Source organism: Aspergillus terreus, genomic scaffold (genome assembly GCF_000149615.1).
Source record: "Aspergillus terreus NIH2624 scaffold_3 genomic scaffold, whole genome shotgun sequence".
Taxonomy (NCBI): Eukaryota; Fungi; Ascomycota; class Eurotiomycetes; order Eurotiales; family Aspergillaceae; genus Aspergillus; species Aspergillus terreus.
In genome coordinates, this window is record NT_165926.1 from 1,792,983 (window position 1) to 1,812,884 (window position 19,902).

Here is a 19,902-nt window from a genome sequence, read left to right on the forward strand (position 1 = left end):
CTACCGGCTCTTCAAGGCTTGTTAGGGTGGTTCCGCTTGGGATTGGAAGACGAGAAACTGCATTGTACCACTTGCAGCAGAAGCATCTGAGACCATGCATGGCCAGCAGACTCAGAACCATAGATCTCAAACACCAAGCGCAACTCGAGTCGCTGGACTTGGAGGCTTAATTATATAATCTGGTGCCAGACTACAAGTGCCAGCGCAGCAGGTGAAAGGAGTTGTTTTCCATGTCATCTCCCCGAGGCCTTCGCTAAGGCCGCCCTCTCCCAGCTTCAGTCACAAGGCCCAAGGGTTCTCAGTCTTCTTATGCCCTTCAATAGCATGTCTTCCAGTTTGTCTGTAGTGTCTGGAACGAATAACACGAATTTCTAAATTACTTAATATATTATATGATGCTTTAAGAACAGGAGGAACAATACAAGTAAGCTGAATGGCGGTTGCTGGTCCACAAAAAGTGTGAACACACCAGATATCAGATGCGTCTGGTAAATATATTCCATGCATTTCTAGATTCTGACAATATCACTATTTCCAGCTCATTCAACCTTCCCTACGTGGAGTCCTTGTGAGTGATCCAAACCATCTTTGGATGAACATCATGCCGCTGTACATCATGCACAGCTACTTTCTAAAAACTTGTAAGACTCTCTGTCTAGGATGAAGGTTGAAATTTGGCAGGGTGTTGTGGCCAATCATTACGCAGATTTGGACTTTCAGTTTTCTTATCACGATGATATCACTACACGAACAGCGAAGACCACACTACATTGACCACTACATTAACTGTGAAGACGATGTCGTTTTCACCTTTTGAGAAGAGACAAGGCTCAATTAATTGGACTCGGGGCGAAAAGCTCAACGGGGCGCACATGATAGTATATTATTTTGGCTCATCTGACATGTCATATCCAGTCAAATAGAATGCCCGCATCGTATAGAACACTTGAGGATTGAGAAATCCACCCTGTCGGGACTAGATTATCCCTTAACTTTGACTGCGAAGCTTTTTTCTGAAGTACTTCCGTTCCTGTTCCTGGGGGCCTATTCCACACTTCATCACTATCCGGTAATCCAAAACATAGATCCGCCAGGGTTAGAAGCTCACTTCTGTCCCTGTCGGCATGCACACCCGCTGACTCCACACAACTAGTCATTCGACAGACCTTGTATAGCGCTAGCCCAAACCGCTTGGTCTCTTCCACACTTACCCAGAGCAGCGCTGGCGTTGTTATATCGCTGTGATGCGTGAGCATGTTGGGGTAAGAGAAAATCCCGCCCAGCCGACAGCTTTGGACTAGAGCCACGAGAAGTTCGTACTCGTCTGGCTCAATCAGGTATCTGAAGTCAAGGTCAAACGCTCCTCGTTTTCCGGCACGAAACAATGCGAAAATGGTCTGTAGTAGTATACTTTGGTACGTTGGCAAGGGCCATGAGACCCGCGGTGTCATGTCCGATATTTGCCACCGATTCTGATATAATCGAAGATGTTATCATCTGGTTGGTCGGTACTCCGTGGTGTCACGCAATATCTTACCATCTGAGAACGGATTGCAGCGCACAGGCTATTATGAAAATCCATTGCGGCGTCCTGCGATTTTGGACTCCCTTCCATCCACAATCCGATCATGGCGATGGATTGGATTAAAACACAAGGCTCGGTCGACAAGTCGAACGTACCTCGGTGGAGAAACGGCCATTTCGGGTGAAACTCTTTGAAATAGATATCGACATAGTCATGGGCGATCCAGCGGGGCGGTTTGACAGCTGTCGTCTTTGGGTCATCCGACAAGGAAGCTTTTGGACCCGGTTCGAGAATGACAGGTCTGTGTTTCATCTGGACGTTGTTGTCCTTGGCGCAGGCTCCCGGAGGATTTGCGTTCGCTGGAGAGCAGACTATATCCCGTTTTTGACATGAAGTGCATGGAAAGCCACCAATGCAGCGCTCTTTACGCTCATGGCATGCGCGACAAGCTTTCTGGGCCCGAGATGAAGGGGGCTGTCTGTCTGGGTGATAGGTCCGGACATGTCGGCGCAAGAGGTCACTGGTCATCCATGAGCTAAGATTTTCCTGGACATGAGATCGACACAAAGACAGACCTTCTTGTCAATCTACTCTCGCAATATGGGCACGAAAATGGATCCGCCTGGGAATGATGCGCCGCATGGCGATTCAGATGCTCTTTGCGCCGGTACTCCGCCTTACAGCCGGGATAGTCGCATCGATACGGCGCACGGGCGATATCGGCCGAGGACTTTGGTGGCATTTTGTTCTCTAGTATGAAAGACTTTGAACTATGGGATATGGGTAACATTGTCGCAAGAAATACATGCAGTGGCGAGGTTTAATGCTTTAGACTTTCCGGCCCTATCGGCATCCCACTCGTTGCATCCCACTCAGCCATGCGCGATGACAAACTGCCCTTCCCAAGGAAATGAGCCCCACAAGGCAGATCTAACATCAGAAATGCCTCCAGTCAATGGGCGGTGGCTTGTTTCGCATCGGTGTACTGGGCACCAATATTCGTTGACAAGCTAAGTGGAATAAAGTCTTGCATTTTCCAACATTTATAGTACAACAATGCCAAGCTGCTTAATGTACATCTTAATTTGCTGTTAAGATTTCCCAGTACAATGAGAACCACAAAAACCATGATAATACAGCGCCGATGAGCACCGTGGCCATGAGAAACAGCACTAGTACACCGTCTTTGGAACCCCCGGAACCGTCCACACCACCTTGTCCATGAATTTCTCCTGCATGAACACCTTTGCCAAATCCTCCCGATCCTCGGTGAAGTGGTTCCAGGACTCGAAATGGATCGGGATCATAAAGTCGGCGCCAATATCACGAGTCAGCTGCACCGCCTGTTCTCCATCCATCGTGATCTGCACCGAGCCGTTAGGAAAGTTGAACGTAGCCTTGCCCAAGTTAAGCAGGGCGGCAGTGATATGCCACTTCTTTCCAATCTCCCGCAGCTCATCAATGTAGACCGTGTCGCCAGAGAAGTAGATCGCATTAGGCTTTCCAGAGGAATGAGTCCCAAATGAATCCGTCTCCAGGATAAAGCCGGTAACCTCTCCGACTGGGAAATGCTTGCACGGGGTGCCGGTAATCCGAAAGACCTTTCCGCCGATGCTCGAGGTGACAGTTTCCCAGGGACGCAGACCAACAACGCCAGGACGAGGGCGAAGGTTGGATGCGCCGTCCATTGTTGTGAAGACTCTCCGGCCGTCAAGTAGTTTGCGGCCTTCGGGGTCGAGGTTGTCGAGGTGATCTTCATGGCTCAACAGGACTGCATCAATTGGGGGCAGATCATGGAGGCGCAGGGCTGGTCCTTGTTTGTTGACCAGATGCGGCGGTGGTGGAATCTTATCCAAGCCAAATATACTCAGGTCCGCTTTCTCCCAAACTTCGGTGGAGTCATATTGAGTCCCCTCTACCGAGCCAAAGAATGGGTCCGTCAGGAAATTGATCCCGTCGACGTTCAAAATGGCAGTAGCTGTAGTGATGTGGGTGATTGTAAGACTCGGCTTCGACATTGTTAGGGGTTCAGGCGTGAAAGTGCTGGACGGCGTTTGATTTCTCGTGTTTCGTTTTCCAGGCCACCGAAGGATGCAAGAAGAGATGAGATGTCTTAATCAGAGATTGATGAAGTACGAGGACGCAATGTGCGACCATTGGGGGTTTAAGTACCTCGCTCTCAGATGGACGATTAGAAATCTCATTTCAAAGCTGTGGCCTTGGCCCAGCATATCCCACTTAAATGCTTGTGGCAACCGAACATCGGCCACTATCTTGAGTATGAGTAAGTCGGCATCCCACCTCGTGATGTGGATCCGCCTGGGAGAGTAGTAGATCTGGAGATATACATGAATGAACGCCCGCCAGCTATTACATGTTCGCCACCGGTATCCCACTTATCCCACTTGCATATCTAATCAACACTAATCTGTATCTGGGAAAAATCACGGACTAGCAGCCCAACGAGGCAGACTGACAAATGGTCGTAGATTGTCTGATACAACGCTTCATCGGCATCCCACCTGGTTTTTTTTTTTTTTTTTTTTTTTCCCGATGGAAAAAGGGTATAAATAAGTAGTTTGTTGGCCATGTAAGTACGGACCACTTCCCAAAAATACTATAGGGTCCTGCTACCTCTCCCAAATAAAGCTATCATGCTTACTTCCCAAGACGTGGAGGCCTCACCAGCCGATAGTAAACTATTTCCAGGTTCCACCCCGGCAGCGGAAGGCTATTGTACACCAAACATCGAGCCCGTGATCTCCAAATTACCGAGCATCCAAAATTCTCCTGAGTTCGAAGTCAATTGGGAAGCCAACGACCCTGAAAATCCTCGTTTGTGGCCACTTTGGTATAAAAGTCTGACCGTCGCGGTCATGAGTCTGAGCACGACAGTCGTCAGTCTATCAAGCACCCTATACACATCCGGTATACCTGGGGTGCAAAAAGAATTTGGTGTTTCCAAGCTCGCAGCCCTTGCCGGTGTCACAACTTACATGTTTGGCATGGCTATCGGCGGCGTTGTGTTTGCTCCGCTGAGCGAACTGGTCGGTCGGAGGCCAGTCTATATTGCCGCAATGACGGCCTTTCTCCTATTCCTACTGCCGCCTGCATTGGCGCATAACATTGAAACCATCCTTGTGAGCAGGTTCTTTGGTGGGCTCTTTGGAAGTGCTCTGATGTCGAACTCACCCGCGTCCGTGAATGATATTATATCGGATGAACACCGGGCGTTGGCATTTGGCTTCTGGTCAATTGGCCCTACCAACGGACCTGTTTACGGTCCGATTATTGGGGGCTTTGTCTACGAATATCTCGGGTGGAGATGGACACATTGGATTGTGCTCATCATCGGAGGTGGCGTCATCGTCGTGTTGGCGTCTATCAAGGAAACCTATGCCCCGGTGATTCTGAGACGGCGTGCAAAGCAGAGGATAGTAGAAACGCAAAATCCAAAATGGTGGACACGATATGATGGCGGACAGGACTTCAAGTTATCCCTGCGAGCAAGTATGAGCCGGCCATTTGTGATGCTTCTCACAGAGCCAATCTGGTAAGAAACTATTTCCCTCCCACGCCCCAAGGATTTGATCTAACCATTTCGCAGTATATTTTGGGACGTCTATGTCGCACTTGTCTACGGCATACTCTATCTATGTTTCGTTGCCTATCCGATCGCCTTCCAGCAGGAGCGCGGATGGTCACCAGGAATCGGCGGCCTTGGGTTCATCGGTATAGGTGTCGGAGTGCTGATAGCCATTGCGTGTGAGCCATTATTCCGCAAAGTCATCAACTCGCATCGAAAGTCTGATGATGGCAACGTACCACCAGAGGCTATGGTCAGTATCGTTACTCTTGGTGCGATCCTTCTCGCCGTTGGACAGCTATGGTTCTCCTGGACGTGTACACCAAATGTCCACTGGATCATCCCCATCCTGGCTGGACTTCCGTTTGGCGCTGGGAATGCATGCGTCTTTATCTACGCCTCTAACTATCTCGCCCGCTCATATGGTATCTACGCGGCATCAGCTCTGGCGGGCAATATGTTTGTACGCAGTGTCATGGGAGCGTGTCTACCCCTTGCAGGTCCGACTATGTACGGAAATCTTGGTCTGAACTGGGCTGGCACTCTTCTTGGTCTGGTGGAGGCTGTGTGTATCGCAATTCCTGTTATTTTTTACTTCTACGGGCATAATATTCGCAAGGCCAGCCGTCTTATTACCGAGGTCGAACGATTCGTTGCGGCCTAGCTGTTGTTAGGTTTAACAAATCGGTGGTTACATACAAGGCATAGAAATGGGGAAAGTGACATTAACAACGGGCAGGAGTTCCTTTTTCTTTTCTTCATTTTTTCTTTGTTTTTAGGAATATTTTTCTTAAATTTTTAGAAGGTTTTGCGTTGACATATAATTACTCCTAGGACTGAGAATACGTAAGACTGCAGTGCGTCTCGATGTCCAGACACCCACGTACTTCAGAGAGTACCAATTCTTTATACTTTTCGCAGATAGGACTTTGACTAGGAGCTCCAGGGCCTACAACGAAGAATGCTTCGCATTGGCATGGATGCGTGAGCCGACTACGAGGCATATTAACTGGGAGGGATCAAGGAGTCAGTCTCCTGTTCTAACCACATGCTGTCCCGTAATACAAAAACATCAATTTTCACAAATATTTGGGCCTTGTCGCGACGTTTGCTTTATAAAATATACAATACTAGGAATAAAAGTCTCACTACGATAGCTTTTCTTTTTGGGAACAAGAGGGGAAAACAAGGTAGGTAGTAGTCAGAACCCTTCTGTAGCCAAGATCTGTAAAGCCAGCAATACCAAGCGTCGATCTCTCTCGCCCCTGAAGTTGTGCAATCCAATATCTTATCGGTCGAAGCGAGTAATCAAATGACAGAGGGTCATCCATCGCTATCAATTCGCTTTGTCGATACATGCAACCCTGTCGAAGTCTGGACGGACAAAACCAATAAACTTCACAAAATTTAAGTATGCGATTCCCGTGTAGGTGACTGGGACGTAACAGGCTCCGCGACGGATCCACCACATCATAACACCTGCAGCCCATTCCGGGGAAGCAAAAGCTTTTCCCATCGGTGAGTTGAAGGCAGCAGGTACAATATGGCGATAAATTATCTTTGGATGGTCGTACAGGGCCCGGGCGTAGGGTAAAAAGGCCCGTTTCGAGGCAGAATACCGTTGCATATCCGAAGCTCCAAACGCAGGATGCAGCTCAACCTCGCTGCCTATGTACCAGATCTCTGGCATTGTGTTCTTGTAGTCTTTTCGGTGAACTCTTCGATCCATATAAAGTTGAACCAGACGGATCGCTGAGTTGCAATTCGAATCCATAGCATCCTTGCCTTTGGTGCCGTGGGCCAAAATAAGGATATCAGCCTTGTCGAAGGCCGGTCCAACATGGCTGAAGTCATGGTGAGTCCAGTGTGTACCAAACTTCAACATGTGTATGTTTCTAACCCCTTCAGCTCGTAGCTGCTTTTGGAGTGCAGATCCAAATGCCCCCGAGCCCCCTGTTATGGCAATATTCTTGTTTCGTAGGGAATACGCGGTCCCTGCAACCCAATCAAATACCTTCACCACCGAGCTCATGTAGCGATCGGGATGGACATGATGTAGTGCGTGAAATTGAGGTCCAACAAACAGCCAATGGGGGTCTTTCGGCGCGGTCTTATACTCAATATGGTTTGAGTCACGGCCATTCATCCAAATTACAACTAAGGTCCGTACGAGGTGCACTGTAAGGATTGTTGCAAATGAAGTGTATTTGACGTCCTTCGCGTTGAAGAATCGGAGGAAGGACCAGCCCAGTAGCCCTCCTATAAACAGGCAGATCATCTCGAGGGGTAGCGCGATCCAGTTATTTTGCAAGAGGAATCGATTGTTGAAGCTCAACGTTCGGTTGTAGTATAGATGGTGGTATTGGTGACATTGGGAAAGCCATCGTAGGGCTTTCCATCTTGAGGTGGACCATTGATGAAGGAAATAATGAACAACATCGAAGAAAATCGAGCTAGTTATGTATGTAAGCAAAGAGAGCACCCGAGAAAAGTAGAGACATAGTGAATAAGCAGGATATTGTCGTTCGAATCACCGCCAGGAACACGTAATAGGAGAAAGAAGAGTGTTTTCCCCAGTCGAACCGACTGATTATATACCTTAGAGGCAAGATGCCCATGCATCATGGACACGTATGGAGTTTCTACTAGCAGTAAGAAATACGATCCAGCATCTGTGGTCCCATTCATCATAATCTGCGAGCCACTCAAGCTATGTCGTAGGATCTCTATATTTAGAGGATATATATACAAAATATAGTTTAGTCGAAGCCGTGATGTTGCATCTGGCACTAACAGTACCCAACTCGGTTCCCTGCTTAGTACTAGGTAAGAAGCTTATCACAGTTGCCCTAGTATCAAAGCTTTGGTGAAGGTTATCACCAAGCGATAGATGGGTTGGAATACATGACTTGGCCGTTTCTCCTGCTTTGTGATACGATCGTCTTAGGACGAAGTTTAGATGTCAACAACCCTGAGGCCGAGGTCACTTTCTATGGCATATCTGGAACGTGTTGGCGGCGAGACAAGATGAAACAAGATGAGAGACATGTGGAGATGATATAAGGCGCAGCCTAGTGTTCTAAAAGTTCTCATGCTCACCCCGACTCGAGTAATACTGGCTCTAGGACACCGATACTTTCAAGTAGCGGGACGCAGATTGCCCAGAGTACCATCCTAGATATTGGCGTACTTCTTCCCAGAATATCTCTTGGGAGCTCTAGTCGCATTCTTAGATGAATTGGCAATTGACATTTGAAAAATAACGTGAAAAATTCCTTCGTAACCACTAGAGATGGATCAGGAATATTGGTGTATATAGATAACGATTCCAGGATCGTCACCAAAAGTGGTGCAACCAGCCACTACGTACGTAATCGCGCTACCTCCAGCCTCGGTATCCCACCGGCCTGATCTGGAGGAATTGGGAAGGTGGCTGACTCAGTCAGTTACGCTATAGTTAATGTTGGATATGTAAGATAACCATGTAACTACTTGGCCTAGAGGATGATAAATGTCCCGCTATCCCGCTCGGCATCCCACCAGCAGTGGTAAGCATACGTCATCACCAAGGCTGGTAGGCCTCACATGTATAGAGGATATCTGTAGGCTGTTTTGTTCATCACGAACCATTGACTTGTCCACTCGTGTATTAACTGCTTAACCTACACCAAGATGCTGTAAGTTCCTGCTATTCTTCAAACTTCGGATATATTTCTGACACCCACTCAGGAAATCAGCCAGTTTTGGCGATGTGGTCTACTTCAACCTTGGCTCTCACCATCGGCCAGTGACCACTAGCTCAAAAGGAGCTCAGCTTTGGTTCGACCGCGGTCTTATATGGTCATATTCGTTCAACCATGGCGAGGCTGAGCGATGCTTTGAGAGAGCTGCTACAAATGACCCGAGTTGTGCGATGGCGTTATGGGGTATTGCATATGCGGCCGGGCCAAATTACAACAAGGCGTGGAGGTTCTTCGATCAAGAGGATCTTCGGGCTTCGATTGAAAGAGCGAATGATGCTTTAGCCCGAGCTGCTGAGTTGGCGACCCAGTCGAGCCCTGTTGAGCAAGCGTTAATTGAGGCAATTACTGCGCGCTTCCCACCCACCGACAGCATTCCTGACGACCTGAGCTCTTTGGATCATGCTTATGCGAATGCAATGCGCCCTGTATATTGTCGCTTTGGCCGTGACCCAGATGTAGCGGCTTTATTTGCCGAGGCGCTTATGTGCATCACACCTCGGGCTCTCTGGGATTTGGATACCGGGAAACCAACTGGCGATCACACAATCGAGGCTCGAGAAGCAATCGAGTTGGCGCTAAAGCGACCCGAAGGTTATGATCATCCGGCTCTGTGTCACCTCTATATCCATATGTTAGAGATGTCTCCTTTCCCGGAGTTGGCACTCCCGGCCGCCGATCGGTTACGTCGCCTGGTTCCAGACGGTTCTCATATGCTGCACATGCCGACGCACATTGATGCCGCAGTTGGCGACTATCGCCGCTCAGTCGACTCCAACCACGAAGCAATTATTGCGGACGACAAATACTTTGCTCGGGAGGGTGCTTCCATCCAGTATGTGGCGTATAGAGTGCACTATATCTGCGCAAAACTGTACGCTGCTATGATGTCCGGCCGCTTTACAGATGCCATGTCTGCTGCAGAGAAGCTCGAGGAGGTAATTGATGCCAAATTGCTATCTGTCAAGACCCCACCAATTGCAGACTACATAGAGAGTTTTCTAGGCAGTAAAGCGCATGTGCTCGTGCGCTTTGGCCGTTGGGAGGAGATCCTTCGTCTTCCGCTACCTACTGACCGGACCATGTACTGCGTGACTATAGCGAGCATTCTCTATGCGCGGGGACTTGCCTTTAGCGCGCTTGGTCGAATCACAGAGGCTGAGGCTACCCAGAAAGAATTCGAAGCAGCGCGGGCATCCGTGCCGACTTCTCGTCTTAACAGCATACCGTGCAACGAGGTTGATGTGCTTCGAGTTGCATCCTCAATGCTCACTGGCGAACTGGAATATCGCAAAGGGAATTACGAAACCGCCTTTTCTACTCTCCGGCAAGCTATAGAGCTTGAGGATGGACTTCCATATTCTGATCCGCCACCTTGGATGCAACCCGTTCGCCATGCCCTGGGCGGCTTGCTGCTCGAACAAAACCGTGTCGATGAAGCAGAAGCGGTATTTCGAGAAGACCTTGGTATGGCGAAGGACTTTCCGCGTCGTCGGGCAAAACTTAACAACGTGTGGGGACTGCACGGACTTCGCGAATGTTTGACGCGTTGCGGCAAGATCGAAGAGGCTCTATTCATCCAATCCTCACGTGATATTGCTCTAGCCTCCGCTGATGTCTCCGTTACTGCTTCGTGCTATTGCCGCAGATCCACACTGGGAGAGACCAGATGCTGTACATGAACTGGCCTGGTCCGAGTGACCAGAACTGTTTCAGATTAAGGGATCCTTGAATTTTCTAGTGCTTCTAGACATTAAAATCCTTTCGCATTAAGCTAAAATATTACTGTTCATTGCTTAATAAACCCCCGGTCACGTCAAGAGATATAGATCATGCGAAATAAATTGTTTGTCATCTTGAGAAACCGGCCAGCGATCCATTGAGTGGGATGCCGAGACCGATACTGTAAGCCACGCCCACATCTGCCACTCTGCACATCCTTCCTGTTGCTACTCAGATTGACCAAGTCTCATACAGACCCGGTAGCCGAAACAATTGTTCTCTATGTCATAATGCCACCACAGCCGCCCCTGATCCCAATCATTCATCGTTCCAGTGTGACTATCCCACAAAATCTCGACGGAAGGAGCAGCCGAATCGACATTTGGCACACCATTTGCGAGCGGAAAGGTTTTGTTGCTCGTACTGTACGAACACCTTGACCAGGAGGGACGATAAACATTGCTTCTTTGAATTTCGAGAATGTGCAAGCTAAATAAAGTCTAGTGACCTCTTACGCCGACACATCCGGGTTTATCACCCGGATAGAGAGCCTCCACCAACGCGAGCCCGAAAGGCTTGCAATGCATGCCATGCCCGGAAAGAGCGCTGCCATGGTGAATTTCCATGCAGTGCATGTCAGAGACGGGTTATTGCCTGTTCTGTTGGGAAGGAGGAAACCCGAGCGGAACATAGTAAAGCAGCCAGGCGGCGTCTAAATATGCTGATCGGTTTTCGCCGTCAGACTGCTTATAGTCATAATAAATCAACCGGTCGATTTCGAGTGTATCGTGCATACACCCGCCGTCAGAAAACATCTTCCCGGGACTTAGGCTGGCAGCAGCCGTTGGTGCATCTTAATCATAGTCTGCGCATCTTGGACTATTGACCTGACCATGTCCGCCTGAGACTCAGTGTCGGCCTATGTCTGATTCTAGAACCTTGCCTTAGCCTGTTCCAGGCGCTCCAGTAATCTCGTCGTGTCGTCTCGCAGGTTTTGTAGCTGCTTATGAACTGCGGGCCCCTAAGTCCTGATTTGGAGGAGATATATCCAAATGAGAATGAGGATCGGTCGAGTCCTCTGAACCCTTTCTATTATCATAAGAGTGAGCAGCCCAGAAAGAACGTCCAACGTTCGCGTGAAGCTCTATATATGCACCCACAGAGTGCTTGCTTATTGATTTCTCAAAGAGAGGTTTAATTAAAGGATCACTGATATGCCATGCATAAGGCATATCTTCTCCTCCGTTCACGAGGCGTACTACAGAGGATGTAACTTGAATACCCAGCCTCTCGCCTGCCCGACAGGTCAGTTACTTTCATAACTATTAAGCCTTTATCATACCGATATATCTTAATAGACTTTTCCGATATATTACTCTCCATTCCCTACGTTTCTGTATTCCTGTTATGGTATAAATACCCCGCAATTGCTTATTATTCGAACTTCTTCTCTAGCTAGGTTTAACTGATGGAAGTAGCTGCAGCAGACACTGGCGAGACAAAGTCTCTATTAGCGTCTGGTAAACCTTGCGATTAGAAGTTCTGTAGTCTAGGGTCTGATCGTTCACTGCGGTACCTGCTGCCGTACTCTAAGAATTTAATAACAAGTCCGTGTCACAACAATCAGTAGTCTTAAGTAACAATGCGATCTTCATAATGCAAGACTCGGTATATAGAAGTAATCAATATCTCGTCTCCTGAACGAAGCTGCTCATTGAATTTAGCAGGCCCGCTAACACTAGTCTAAATCACGTGTATTTAACAAAAACAGTACTAGTCAATGGAGGCTCTACGTCTCGTTATTGGCAGACGCAGATATTCTTGCTGCCTATTATGGACAGTGGCGAAGTGCATACACTAAGGTGCCGGACAGTTTCACAAGGAGGGGCGAAAGGCCAATAAAATATCGCATATTTATCGTTAAGTAGATTATTTAGCACCACCAAAGGAACATCACACTAGGGGTGTGAGTGTTCATAGAGAATCGCACCTGTCTATAGTGCACTCGTGCTAGTCGCGCGAGCGCTAAGATTGCGCACCAACTCGCACCCTTTAGGTGCACCCACCCGACTACTGACCGCATGTAAGCCACACGCCGGCAGGTTAGTAGTTGGGTGGGTGACCACCAGCGAATCCCTGCTGTTGTATGTTTTTTATAACATCGTGTTGGTGGGTGGTGGTAATAATGGTACATAAAGGCAGTGGAGGGGGGTCCAGAAGGCAGATATGTAAATCACACTGTCGCAAATAGAGTAGAATTCGTTTGCCTTTACAGTGACACTATAAATTAATACAATTGGTTATCTTGGGGAGCTGTACAAGATATAACTCCTATGCGTGGCTAGGGAGGTCTTGGATTGGAGGACGGACGGCTACTACGGTATGTACATATAAGGGCTGTAGGGTGTCTTCAACCCATGCATACGCTAAACAGTTAACATCACCTTAGATCCCCGTCTGAGACACCTCCGGCTGCTTTTCCTTCTTCCACAACTTCAACCCGGCCTTCCCGCGCCAAAGACGCCCGCCAAAACTCCATACACGATCAAACCTACATGCGTGTTTGCGGCTAGCTTCAACCCCAGATCTCCGTTAATAATGCCAAGCAGTACACCTATCCTCCCCAGCCAGACATAAACAAAGGCCCACGGAGAAGATTGCTGCGTAGCACAAAACCGACGGTGGTGGTAGAAGCCGATGATCGGCTGGACGAGGAAGAAGACCACCACGACTGCCCCTAGAAAGATATGCGCGTTATCATGCAGCGGCAGAACAGTGTCAGACAACGGATGCAAGGACGAGCAGCTTGAAGATCCCCACCCGATTGAGGATCTTGCCCACGCGGATTCCTGTCGCAAGGCCGGCAATCATGAGCGCAACACCGAGAACCTGGCATGCGATATGGATGGGGACGCTGAGTTTGGACGGCGGCACTCGGAGGAGAATGGCGCCCAGGGGGAAGATCACGACAAAGGCGATGCCCATGCTGACTCCATGCGCTGTTGCGAGTGTGGGCACAAGATGTAAGTCTTCGTAGATGATGTTGGCTTTGCAGAGCGGTGCGAGAATGTCTGTCCGAGCAATCTTTGATTAGCTGTGCATCTAGCAATCGGTGTTGTTTGGACTTATACCAGACCCCTAGGGAGGTATAGAAGTCGCGAAGCATTGTGGTTGCTTAACTCAGTGATATGGCCCATTGCGATACACTTGTGTCAGAGAGAGACATGTACAACGGAGATTTCTTCATTTTTATACCAGGCTCTTCCACAGCGCCAATCCAACCGACGCTGTTTTCCATGACCACATCACCTACAGCAGATGTATAGACAAGCCCGAGAAACCTGACACATCCACCAGTCATCTCCCTCTACTCGATGCGCCGTAAGCAGGCCAAGCCTCTGAGGATTGCGAGATTCCCGTGATATCTACACTGCCACCTCGTGTTTGCCTGGCCCGACAACGTCATCCTCAAGAGAGCCAGACATACCGGAGACTCAACTCGTTACCCATCTCCCATGCTCCTGAGCATGGAAATCAGGAATGGAAGACATACTGGCGCATAACGCCATCCAACTCTCTGCATCCACGACTCTGGTCCACGCCCAGCCAGTCTTGAAGGCAAAGTCATGCATCGCCTGTCGCAAGAGAAGAGTCAAATGTGACAGAGGCGTGCCATGTAGCAACTGCGTGCGCTCTACTTCCAATGGAGGGGCAGCGCGAAGGAATGTATGACGCTGGAGGATTCCGGAATTCGACTCTCGAGAGGAGAGATGACAGTATACTAGGCTAGAGACCTCTCCATGGACTATCAATACCTTTGGCGTCTTAAGGCCGGTAAGAATACAGTTCCCTCCAAGTCTAACTGCACCCGCTACATGCGGAGGTGCTTATTGTTAGGGGTAGTTCTACTTAAAGGTGTAGATATTCTCCGAGTATAGCGTCATGATCATGACAAGGTGTTAATTCTTCTGTTGAGAGATGCATTTACAACGACAATATATGCGTTGGCCTTCAACTCGTCTATCGTCAGACCAACCAACTCAACGCCATGCCTACCCAGACAGCACCTGACAGATTCATCATTCCTCGGTACCCTACCACAACACACATCCAACGCCAGCATGCAAAAGCAGACAGGTATAATCCCTTTGCAAGGGTACATCCATTACAAAAATGACAAAAAGAAAAACAAACAGGGTCAGTAGAAACCAAATAGATCCACCAATCTCCAACCTACATAAAACAAGATACATGATGAAGAAAAACACATGCAAAACGCTCAAAGGGTATATCCAAACCGCACGTCATAACCATATATCACCTTCTTCGCCATTCACCCATCGTTTCCAAACTTGTTCGTAGGCATCTTCCAAATCACGAACCCAGCGCTTCGTGTCAAACAGCTTGTTGCGCCATCTCGCGTGGAACAGCATCTGGCGCAGGTCGGACAGCCGGCCGCGGCCGCGTCCCTCGCATCCAGGTCCGTACTGTTGACTCATACACAGTCGGATAGCCTTGTTCTCATAGTCGTCGTCCGAGACAGCAATCAGCTCCTCGCGGGCCTGGTTTCCCGCGTCCGAGTCGGGGAGAGCGCTGCTCAGGATGCTACTCGCCATGCGCGAGCACATCTTGTATTTGTAGCGCGGATAGGTCAGGAGGGGGGTCCCGCTCCACAACACGTCCGTCGCAGTGGTATGTGCGTTGCACTCGGGGGTATCCAGGAAGAGATCAAGGATCTTCGCCCGAGAGATATGTGTGTTTTTGGGGGCCACATCTGTGAAGATAATCCGCGAGGCGGTCTCCTCCCCGGCCCAGGCGACAGCAGTATCACGGAGATTCTGCTCGCCCAGGTCGGGGAAGCGAAGAAGCCACAGTACGGCGTTGGGGATCCGCGCTAGGATCCGCAGCCAGGTGCGGAATGTGGTAGGTTCAATCTGGATGCAGCGTTAGCTTGGTCAGGTTCTTCTATCGTATTCGGCCGGATCCCACCTTGTATAGCTGATTGAAGTTGCCGAGGATGATAGCATCGTCACGGAGATCAGGGAAAAGCTCCTTTCGCATACGCCAGCGTCGTTCCTGTTCCTGCTCCCACGAGAGCTGGGGGTCTGCTGCATCCGGTGCACTCTGTCGGTGATCACAGCAGAAGAACGTGGCACGGGTAAAGACAATCTTCTCCGCATACACCCAGTCTTCGAGATCCTCGCCGTGATCTTGTTCAAGAAGTCGGTCCTCGATCCGTGTATTCCGTCTACCCAAGGACAGAGTCTCCGGGGGAATCGACATCTCATCCGCAAGAATATAGTCACACCATTCAGCACCCAGTGTTCCAGCGAACCCCATGAAAGACATGTGGATAGGGGCCGGCCGGGCAGCAAACACCTCGTTGCGGGCACCACGTGTGTAACCGTTCAGGTTGATGAGGATATGAATGCCGTCCGCGACGATCTGCTTCACGAGTCGATCGACCGACCACCCGCTTGCGTCATAGAACACTGGGGCTTCCTGTTCGATCTGCTGGCGATGGACCGATTTGTCACTTGCGGTCGTGGCATAACAGTAGGCTTTCACCCGCGAGGGATCATGCAGCCCAAATACAGACTGCATCAGGTGGGCGAGAGGGTGGTTGTTGAAATCCGACGAGACGTAGCCCACCTTGAGGTAGGGGTTAGGAGGCGCGGGCGGTTTGTACACAGTAGGAGCGAGCCATGGCGACCGCATAGTCGCACAGGAGATGCGAAGCCCATTACGCTGCGAGATCTGGCGAATTTGCTTGGCGGAGAGAGGGCAGGTGAACGTATGGAAAGGAAGAACGGTGGGCGCATTAGGCGCAGTAAGGCCTGGAGGCAGCTGTGGTCGTCGGTATTTGGACAGCGGATACTCCTTGCCATAGACATAGAGATCCTGGTACCACTGCCAGGTGATCGACCTCGTAGCGCGTTCGACAAGCTTGACAACCCGTGAACCTTCCCAGCGCTGACCAGCCCATGATCTCAGAATGGTGGCCATGGAATCAGGCCCAAACCGCCGGCTCTGCAACGCGGGGTTGAGCTGCGCACAGAGCTGCTCAATCGCAGACGGGGTCAACAGCCCACGACCCCAAGACTCGCCCTCCTTGAGTTGCCGGTCCACAATATCAACCACGCGTTTGATCCAGCCCGTACTAGTATCAGCACGGTACGCGTCGTGCAGCAGCCCCTGCTCGGTGACATGCCATCGGTCGCGGAATCCATATCCGTTGGCGATACCCCCACGACCCACCCAGTTGCAGACGGAGTTGAGAGCGTTTGCAAGGCCACAGACAGCTTCTGCAAACTCGGGATTGACCTTGACAGCGCGCTTGTAATACGCAATAGCGTCGTTGACTCGACCGGCGTCTTTGACGGCATTTGCCAGATTTGCCAGTGCAATGTCAAAGTTACCATCGCATGAGACCGCTTGCTCGTACATGCGGATGGCAGCCTGGAGCTGACCAATGTCCTTGAGAAGACTACCCAGATTCGTGTACAGGTGCGCATGCCGAGCATCGAGATGCAACCCGTAGTTGTAATACGCCAGGGCCAACGAAATGCCACTACCAGGGACCACGCCGGGGATTTCGGGATGATGCATCTCCCCACTAGACCGGGGGATCCCCTTACCTGAGTTGTTTTGAATGCCAGCAAGCAAGATCCCAACATTGTTTGCTGTCGACGGACTTGGTTGCAGGGACAGGGAGAGGTAGTACAGAGCCAAGATATCTCGGACACCCGGTGCGGATCTTGGAACCCCAGATGATGAGATGTTGGACATTCCATCCTGGTAGATCTTCGCCAGAGACAACAACGAATTGCTGGTTGTGGAGATGGCGGCTTTTCTGGCGAGGCCTTCGGCGACGTATTTGAATCCAGGTGGCGTTCCACATGGCGGAAAGACCAGTCTCGACGTCTGCAGGGCTTTATCGGGGTAGAGTAGGATGGTTTCATTCGAGGGATGCTGATCAGGGGCAGGATGGTGAGAATCATGGGAGAAGGCGGCAAAGATCCGTTTGATCAGACTTTGAATGCCATGGCGTCTTCGTCCTCCGGCGATCAGGATTGCATCTTCAAAAGCAGCGGCAGCCCCGACATTGTCACCGAGAGCGTATAGCATGTTGCCCTTGGCGTGTACGAGAGCAAGCATTCGCCCGTTGTCGGTACCTGGGATGGCATAACCACTCGAGCCGAAACCCGCACATGGGGTTTCTGTGGACTGGTTGGCCGACACGGTTCGGCCGAGGTCATCATCGTAGTCGAACGATGCCTTTTCGTAGGACCCCAGATCAGAGGCACTGGATGATCGGCTTTCAGCGTCACTTTCCGGTTCACTGGCGTGTTCGTCGGAGGCGAAGCAATCTCCATTCTTAGGATGGCGTAGCGACGTCTGTACAAACTCTATGATGTTCACGGCTTCTTTCCCGCGATGGCTGCTGCACAACAGGCCAATGAGGTGCTCGACTGCCTCAAAAAAGCTGGGGCGAAGCTTCACAGCACGCAGCCAGTGGTGTAACGCTTCCTCGCGTCGGTCTAAGGCCAGAAGAGTGGCGGCTAAGTTGGAGATCGCCTCGACGTGTCTAGACTAGTCAGCAAACAGTACATTCACTAGGGTACGTGGGGCACTCACGTTGCGTCTCGGGCGATGATTCTCGAGTACCATCTCATGGCCTTCTGGTAGTCACCTAGACCGTAAGCCAGGCAACCGCCGAGGAGTAATCCGTCAATCCACTCCCAGTTACTCTCCATACAAAGATGAGACAGCATTTCAAGAGCTTTGGTGGCGTTCGTCATCGTGTTCTCACTGTTCAAGGATGTACCTGGGAAGCGAGAGACGGCAGATGCTGTAAATCGCCCTGTATGGCGTAGCCTATCCAGCATCTGCACATCGGACGTCGGCTGTAGCGGGAATTGATTCGGCGGGGGATGTTCGGGAAGGCGATGACCTTGGAAGGTTGCCTTGGTGTGATGGTCATATTGGGTGGAAGGGTAGCTGTTATGGCGTGTAGCATCCGGTCCATTCGAATTGGAGAAGTCCAGTCCAGGCTGGCGCGGGGGTTTAGGATAGATGCTCGGTTTCAAGATCCGTGCATTTTGAACGTCGCCCCCATGCGACATACTATTCCGTCGAGCATGGTGAATCGATGCCAACAGGTCCACGTAAACGCCGTGGGCCCACGATAAGACTTTCTCTTTGAACTCGACGTTGGCCGCACGCGAGTTGGCCGTCGGCCCAACGCTCGGTCCGCTTGCAGGCCCCGACCATGACGGGGCCGATTCGTGAGGTGCCGGGTGGGACGAGAAGCCGGATCCATTACGCGTATGGAAAGGCAGGACACGCTGCGAAGCATCCAGGGGCTTCTGCTCCGAATGCCGTGGAGGGAAATGGCTCTTGATCGGGTCCGGGTTGACCATGCCCAAGGGCGGAGGGTGCCAACCTTGACTAGCGTCCAGATTTGACGCCGATGAAATTGAACCCCGTTTGAACGCCTGTTGTGTCGTATCGAAGAAGGGGACCCCCGGAGGCGTGACATGTTTGGCAAATGGCGACGGGCCATTCAAGCGAGGTTCTCGAAACGCTGCAGGACGATATGGGATATACGCCCCATCCGGCCAATACGGGCCGTATGGACCGGTCCCCGCGGACGCGGTGGGCCCCAGACACGGTTGAAGGGTCGCCGGTAGAACGGTGGGCACGTACGCTCCGTTGGGCCAGTAGAGTCGTTGCTGGGGTGGCTGCATTGGTAGGGACTGGTTCAGTACGGAGTCGACTCCGGGGTTGTAGTTGAGGGAGCGAACCCAGCTGGCCCCGTTCGGCCCTTGCAGAATCTCGGGCATTGTATTGACTCGGGCGGATTCATTCTTGTACATCGGCGGAAAATTCATGTGTTTGGAAGCGGCGGACTGATCCAGGGCCGGTTGGGACCAGCCGTCGACGGCAAACCCCGCTTGAGGTGGCATCAGGCGGCCGGAGGAGTCCAGGGGAGACACCAGGATGTGTTTGCTGGCAGGCTGAAGCGTGGTGTCCCCCGGCGTCCCATCATATCCCGCTGCGAGGGTACCGTTGGGCGTTTTCCTCCTCAACGCATGTTCTCCGCCAGGTTTCGAGCTGGGAACATGGCCCGTGGGATCGTCCAAGCGCTGGACCGGAAGGTATGGGAGTCGGCGAGGGATGGATTGGTAGGGATCCTTGGCGTAGTCCTTCGGCGGGAGCGAGGCGGGGAAGGCGATCGGATTCCAGTAGTCGTAGGCGGCATCGTGGTGACGGTCCATATGATGGTGTGGTTGGACCGGAGGAAAGGGTGCGACGGAGGGTAACAT

The 19,902-nt window shown here is 50.8% G+C and overlaps 7 protein-coding genes across 7 annotated transcripts; 2 read left to right on the plus strand and 5 right to left on the minus strand.

The window, feature by feature from the left end:
* Positions 1–883: 883 nt before the first annotated feature.
* ATEG_02535 (fungal specific transcription factor domain-containing protein) lies at positions 884–2,267 on the minus strand (the record flags this gene model as incomplete). The annotated part of the gene is made up of 5 exons (XM_001211713.1): positions 884–967; positions 1,212–1,324; positions 1,538–1,540; positions 1,681–1,896; positions 2,207–2,267. 5 exons carry the CDS (start codon positions 2,265–2,267, stop codon positions 884–886), a joined length of 477 nt encoding a protein of 158 aa, XP_001211713.1.
* A 430-nt stretch (positions 2,268–2,697) lies between these two features.
* On the minus strand, positions 2,698–3,543 carry ATEG_02536 (MBL fold metallo-hydrolase; the record flags this gene model as incomplete). The annotated part of the gene is made up of 1 exon (XM_001211714.1): positions 2,698–3,543. The coding sequence occupies one exon, from the start codon at positions 3,541–3,543 to the stop codon at positions 2,698–2,700; it is 846 nt and encodes a 281-aa protein (XP_001211714.1).
* Positions 3,544–3,805: 262 nt separating this feature from the next.
* ATEG_02537 (MFS transporter) lies at positions 3,806–5,775 on the plus strand (the record flags this gene model as incomplete). Its single annotated transcript, XM_001211715.1, has 4 exons — positions 3,806–3,809; positions 4,104–4,115; positions 4,235–5,078; positions 5,133–5,775. The coding sequence occupies 4 exons, from the start codon at positions 3,806–3,808 to the stop codon at positions 5,773–5,775; spliced, it is 1,503 nt and encodes a 500-aa protein (XP_001211715.1).
* A 672-nt stretch (positions 5,776–6,447) lies between these two features.
* Positions 6,448–7,389, minus strand: ATEG_02538 (uncharacterized protein; the record flags this gene model as incomplete). Its single annotated transcript, XM_001211716.1, has 1 exon — positions 6,448–7,389. One exon carries the CDS (start codon positions 7,387–7,389, stop codon positions 6,448–6,450), a length of 942 nt encoding a protein of 313 aa, XP_001211716.1.
* A 1,394-nt stretch (positions 7,390–8,783) lies between these two features.
* Positions 8,784–10,533, plus strand: ATEG_02539 (uncharacterized protein; the record flags this gene model as incomplete). The annotated part of the gene is made up of 2 exons (XM_001211717.1): positions 8,784–8,788; positions 8,841–10,533. 2 exons carry the CDS (start codon positions 8,784–8,786, stop codon positions 10,531–10,533), a joined length of 1,698 nt encoding a protein of 565 aa, XP_001211717.1.
* A 2,818-nt stretch (positions 10,534–13,351) lies between these two features.
* Positions 13,352–13,770, minus strand: ATEG_02540 (uncharacterized protein; the record flags this gene model as incomplete). The annotated part of the gene is made up of 2 exons (XM_001211718.1): positions 13,352–13,657; positions 13,705–13,770. 2 exons carry the CDS (start codon positions 13,768–13,770, stop codon positions 13,352–13,354), a joined length of 372 nt encoding a protein of 123 aa, XP_001211718.1.
* A 1,107-nt stretch (positions 13,771–14,877) lies between these two features.
* Positions 14,878–19,902, minus strand: ATEG_02541 (UDP-N-acetylglucosaminyltransferase; the record flags this gene model as incomplete). The annotated part of the gene is made up of 4 exons (XM_001211719.1): positions 14,878–15,507; positions 15,563–16,633; positions 16,832–18,161; positions 18,212–19,902. The coding sequence occupies 4 exons, from the start codon at positions 19,900–19,902 to the stop codon at positions 14,878–14,880; spliced, it is 4,722 nt and encodes a 1,573-aa protein (XP_001211719.1).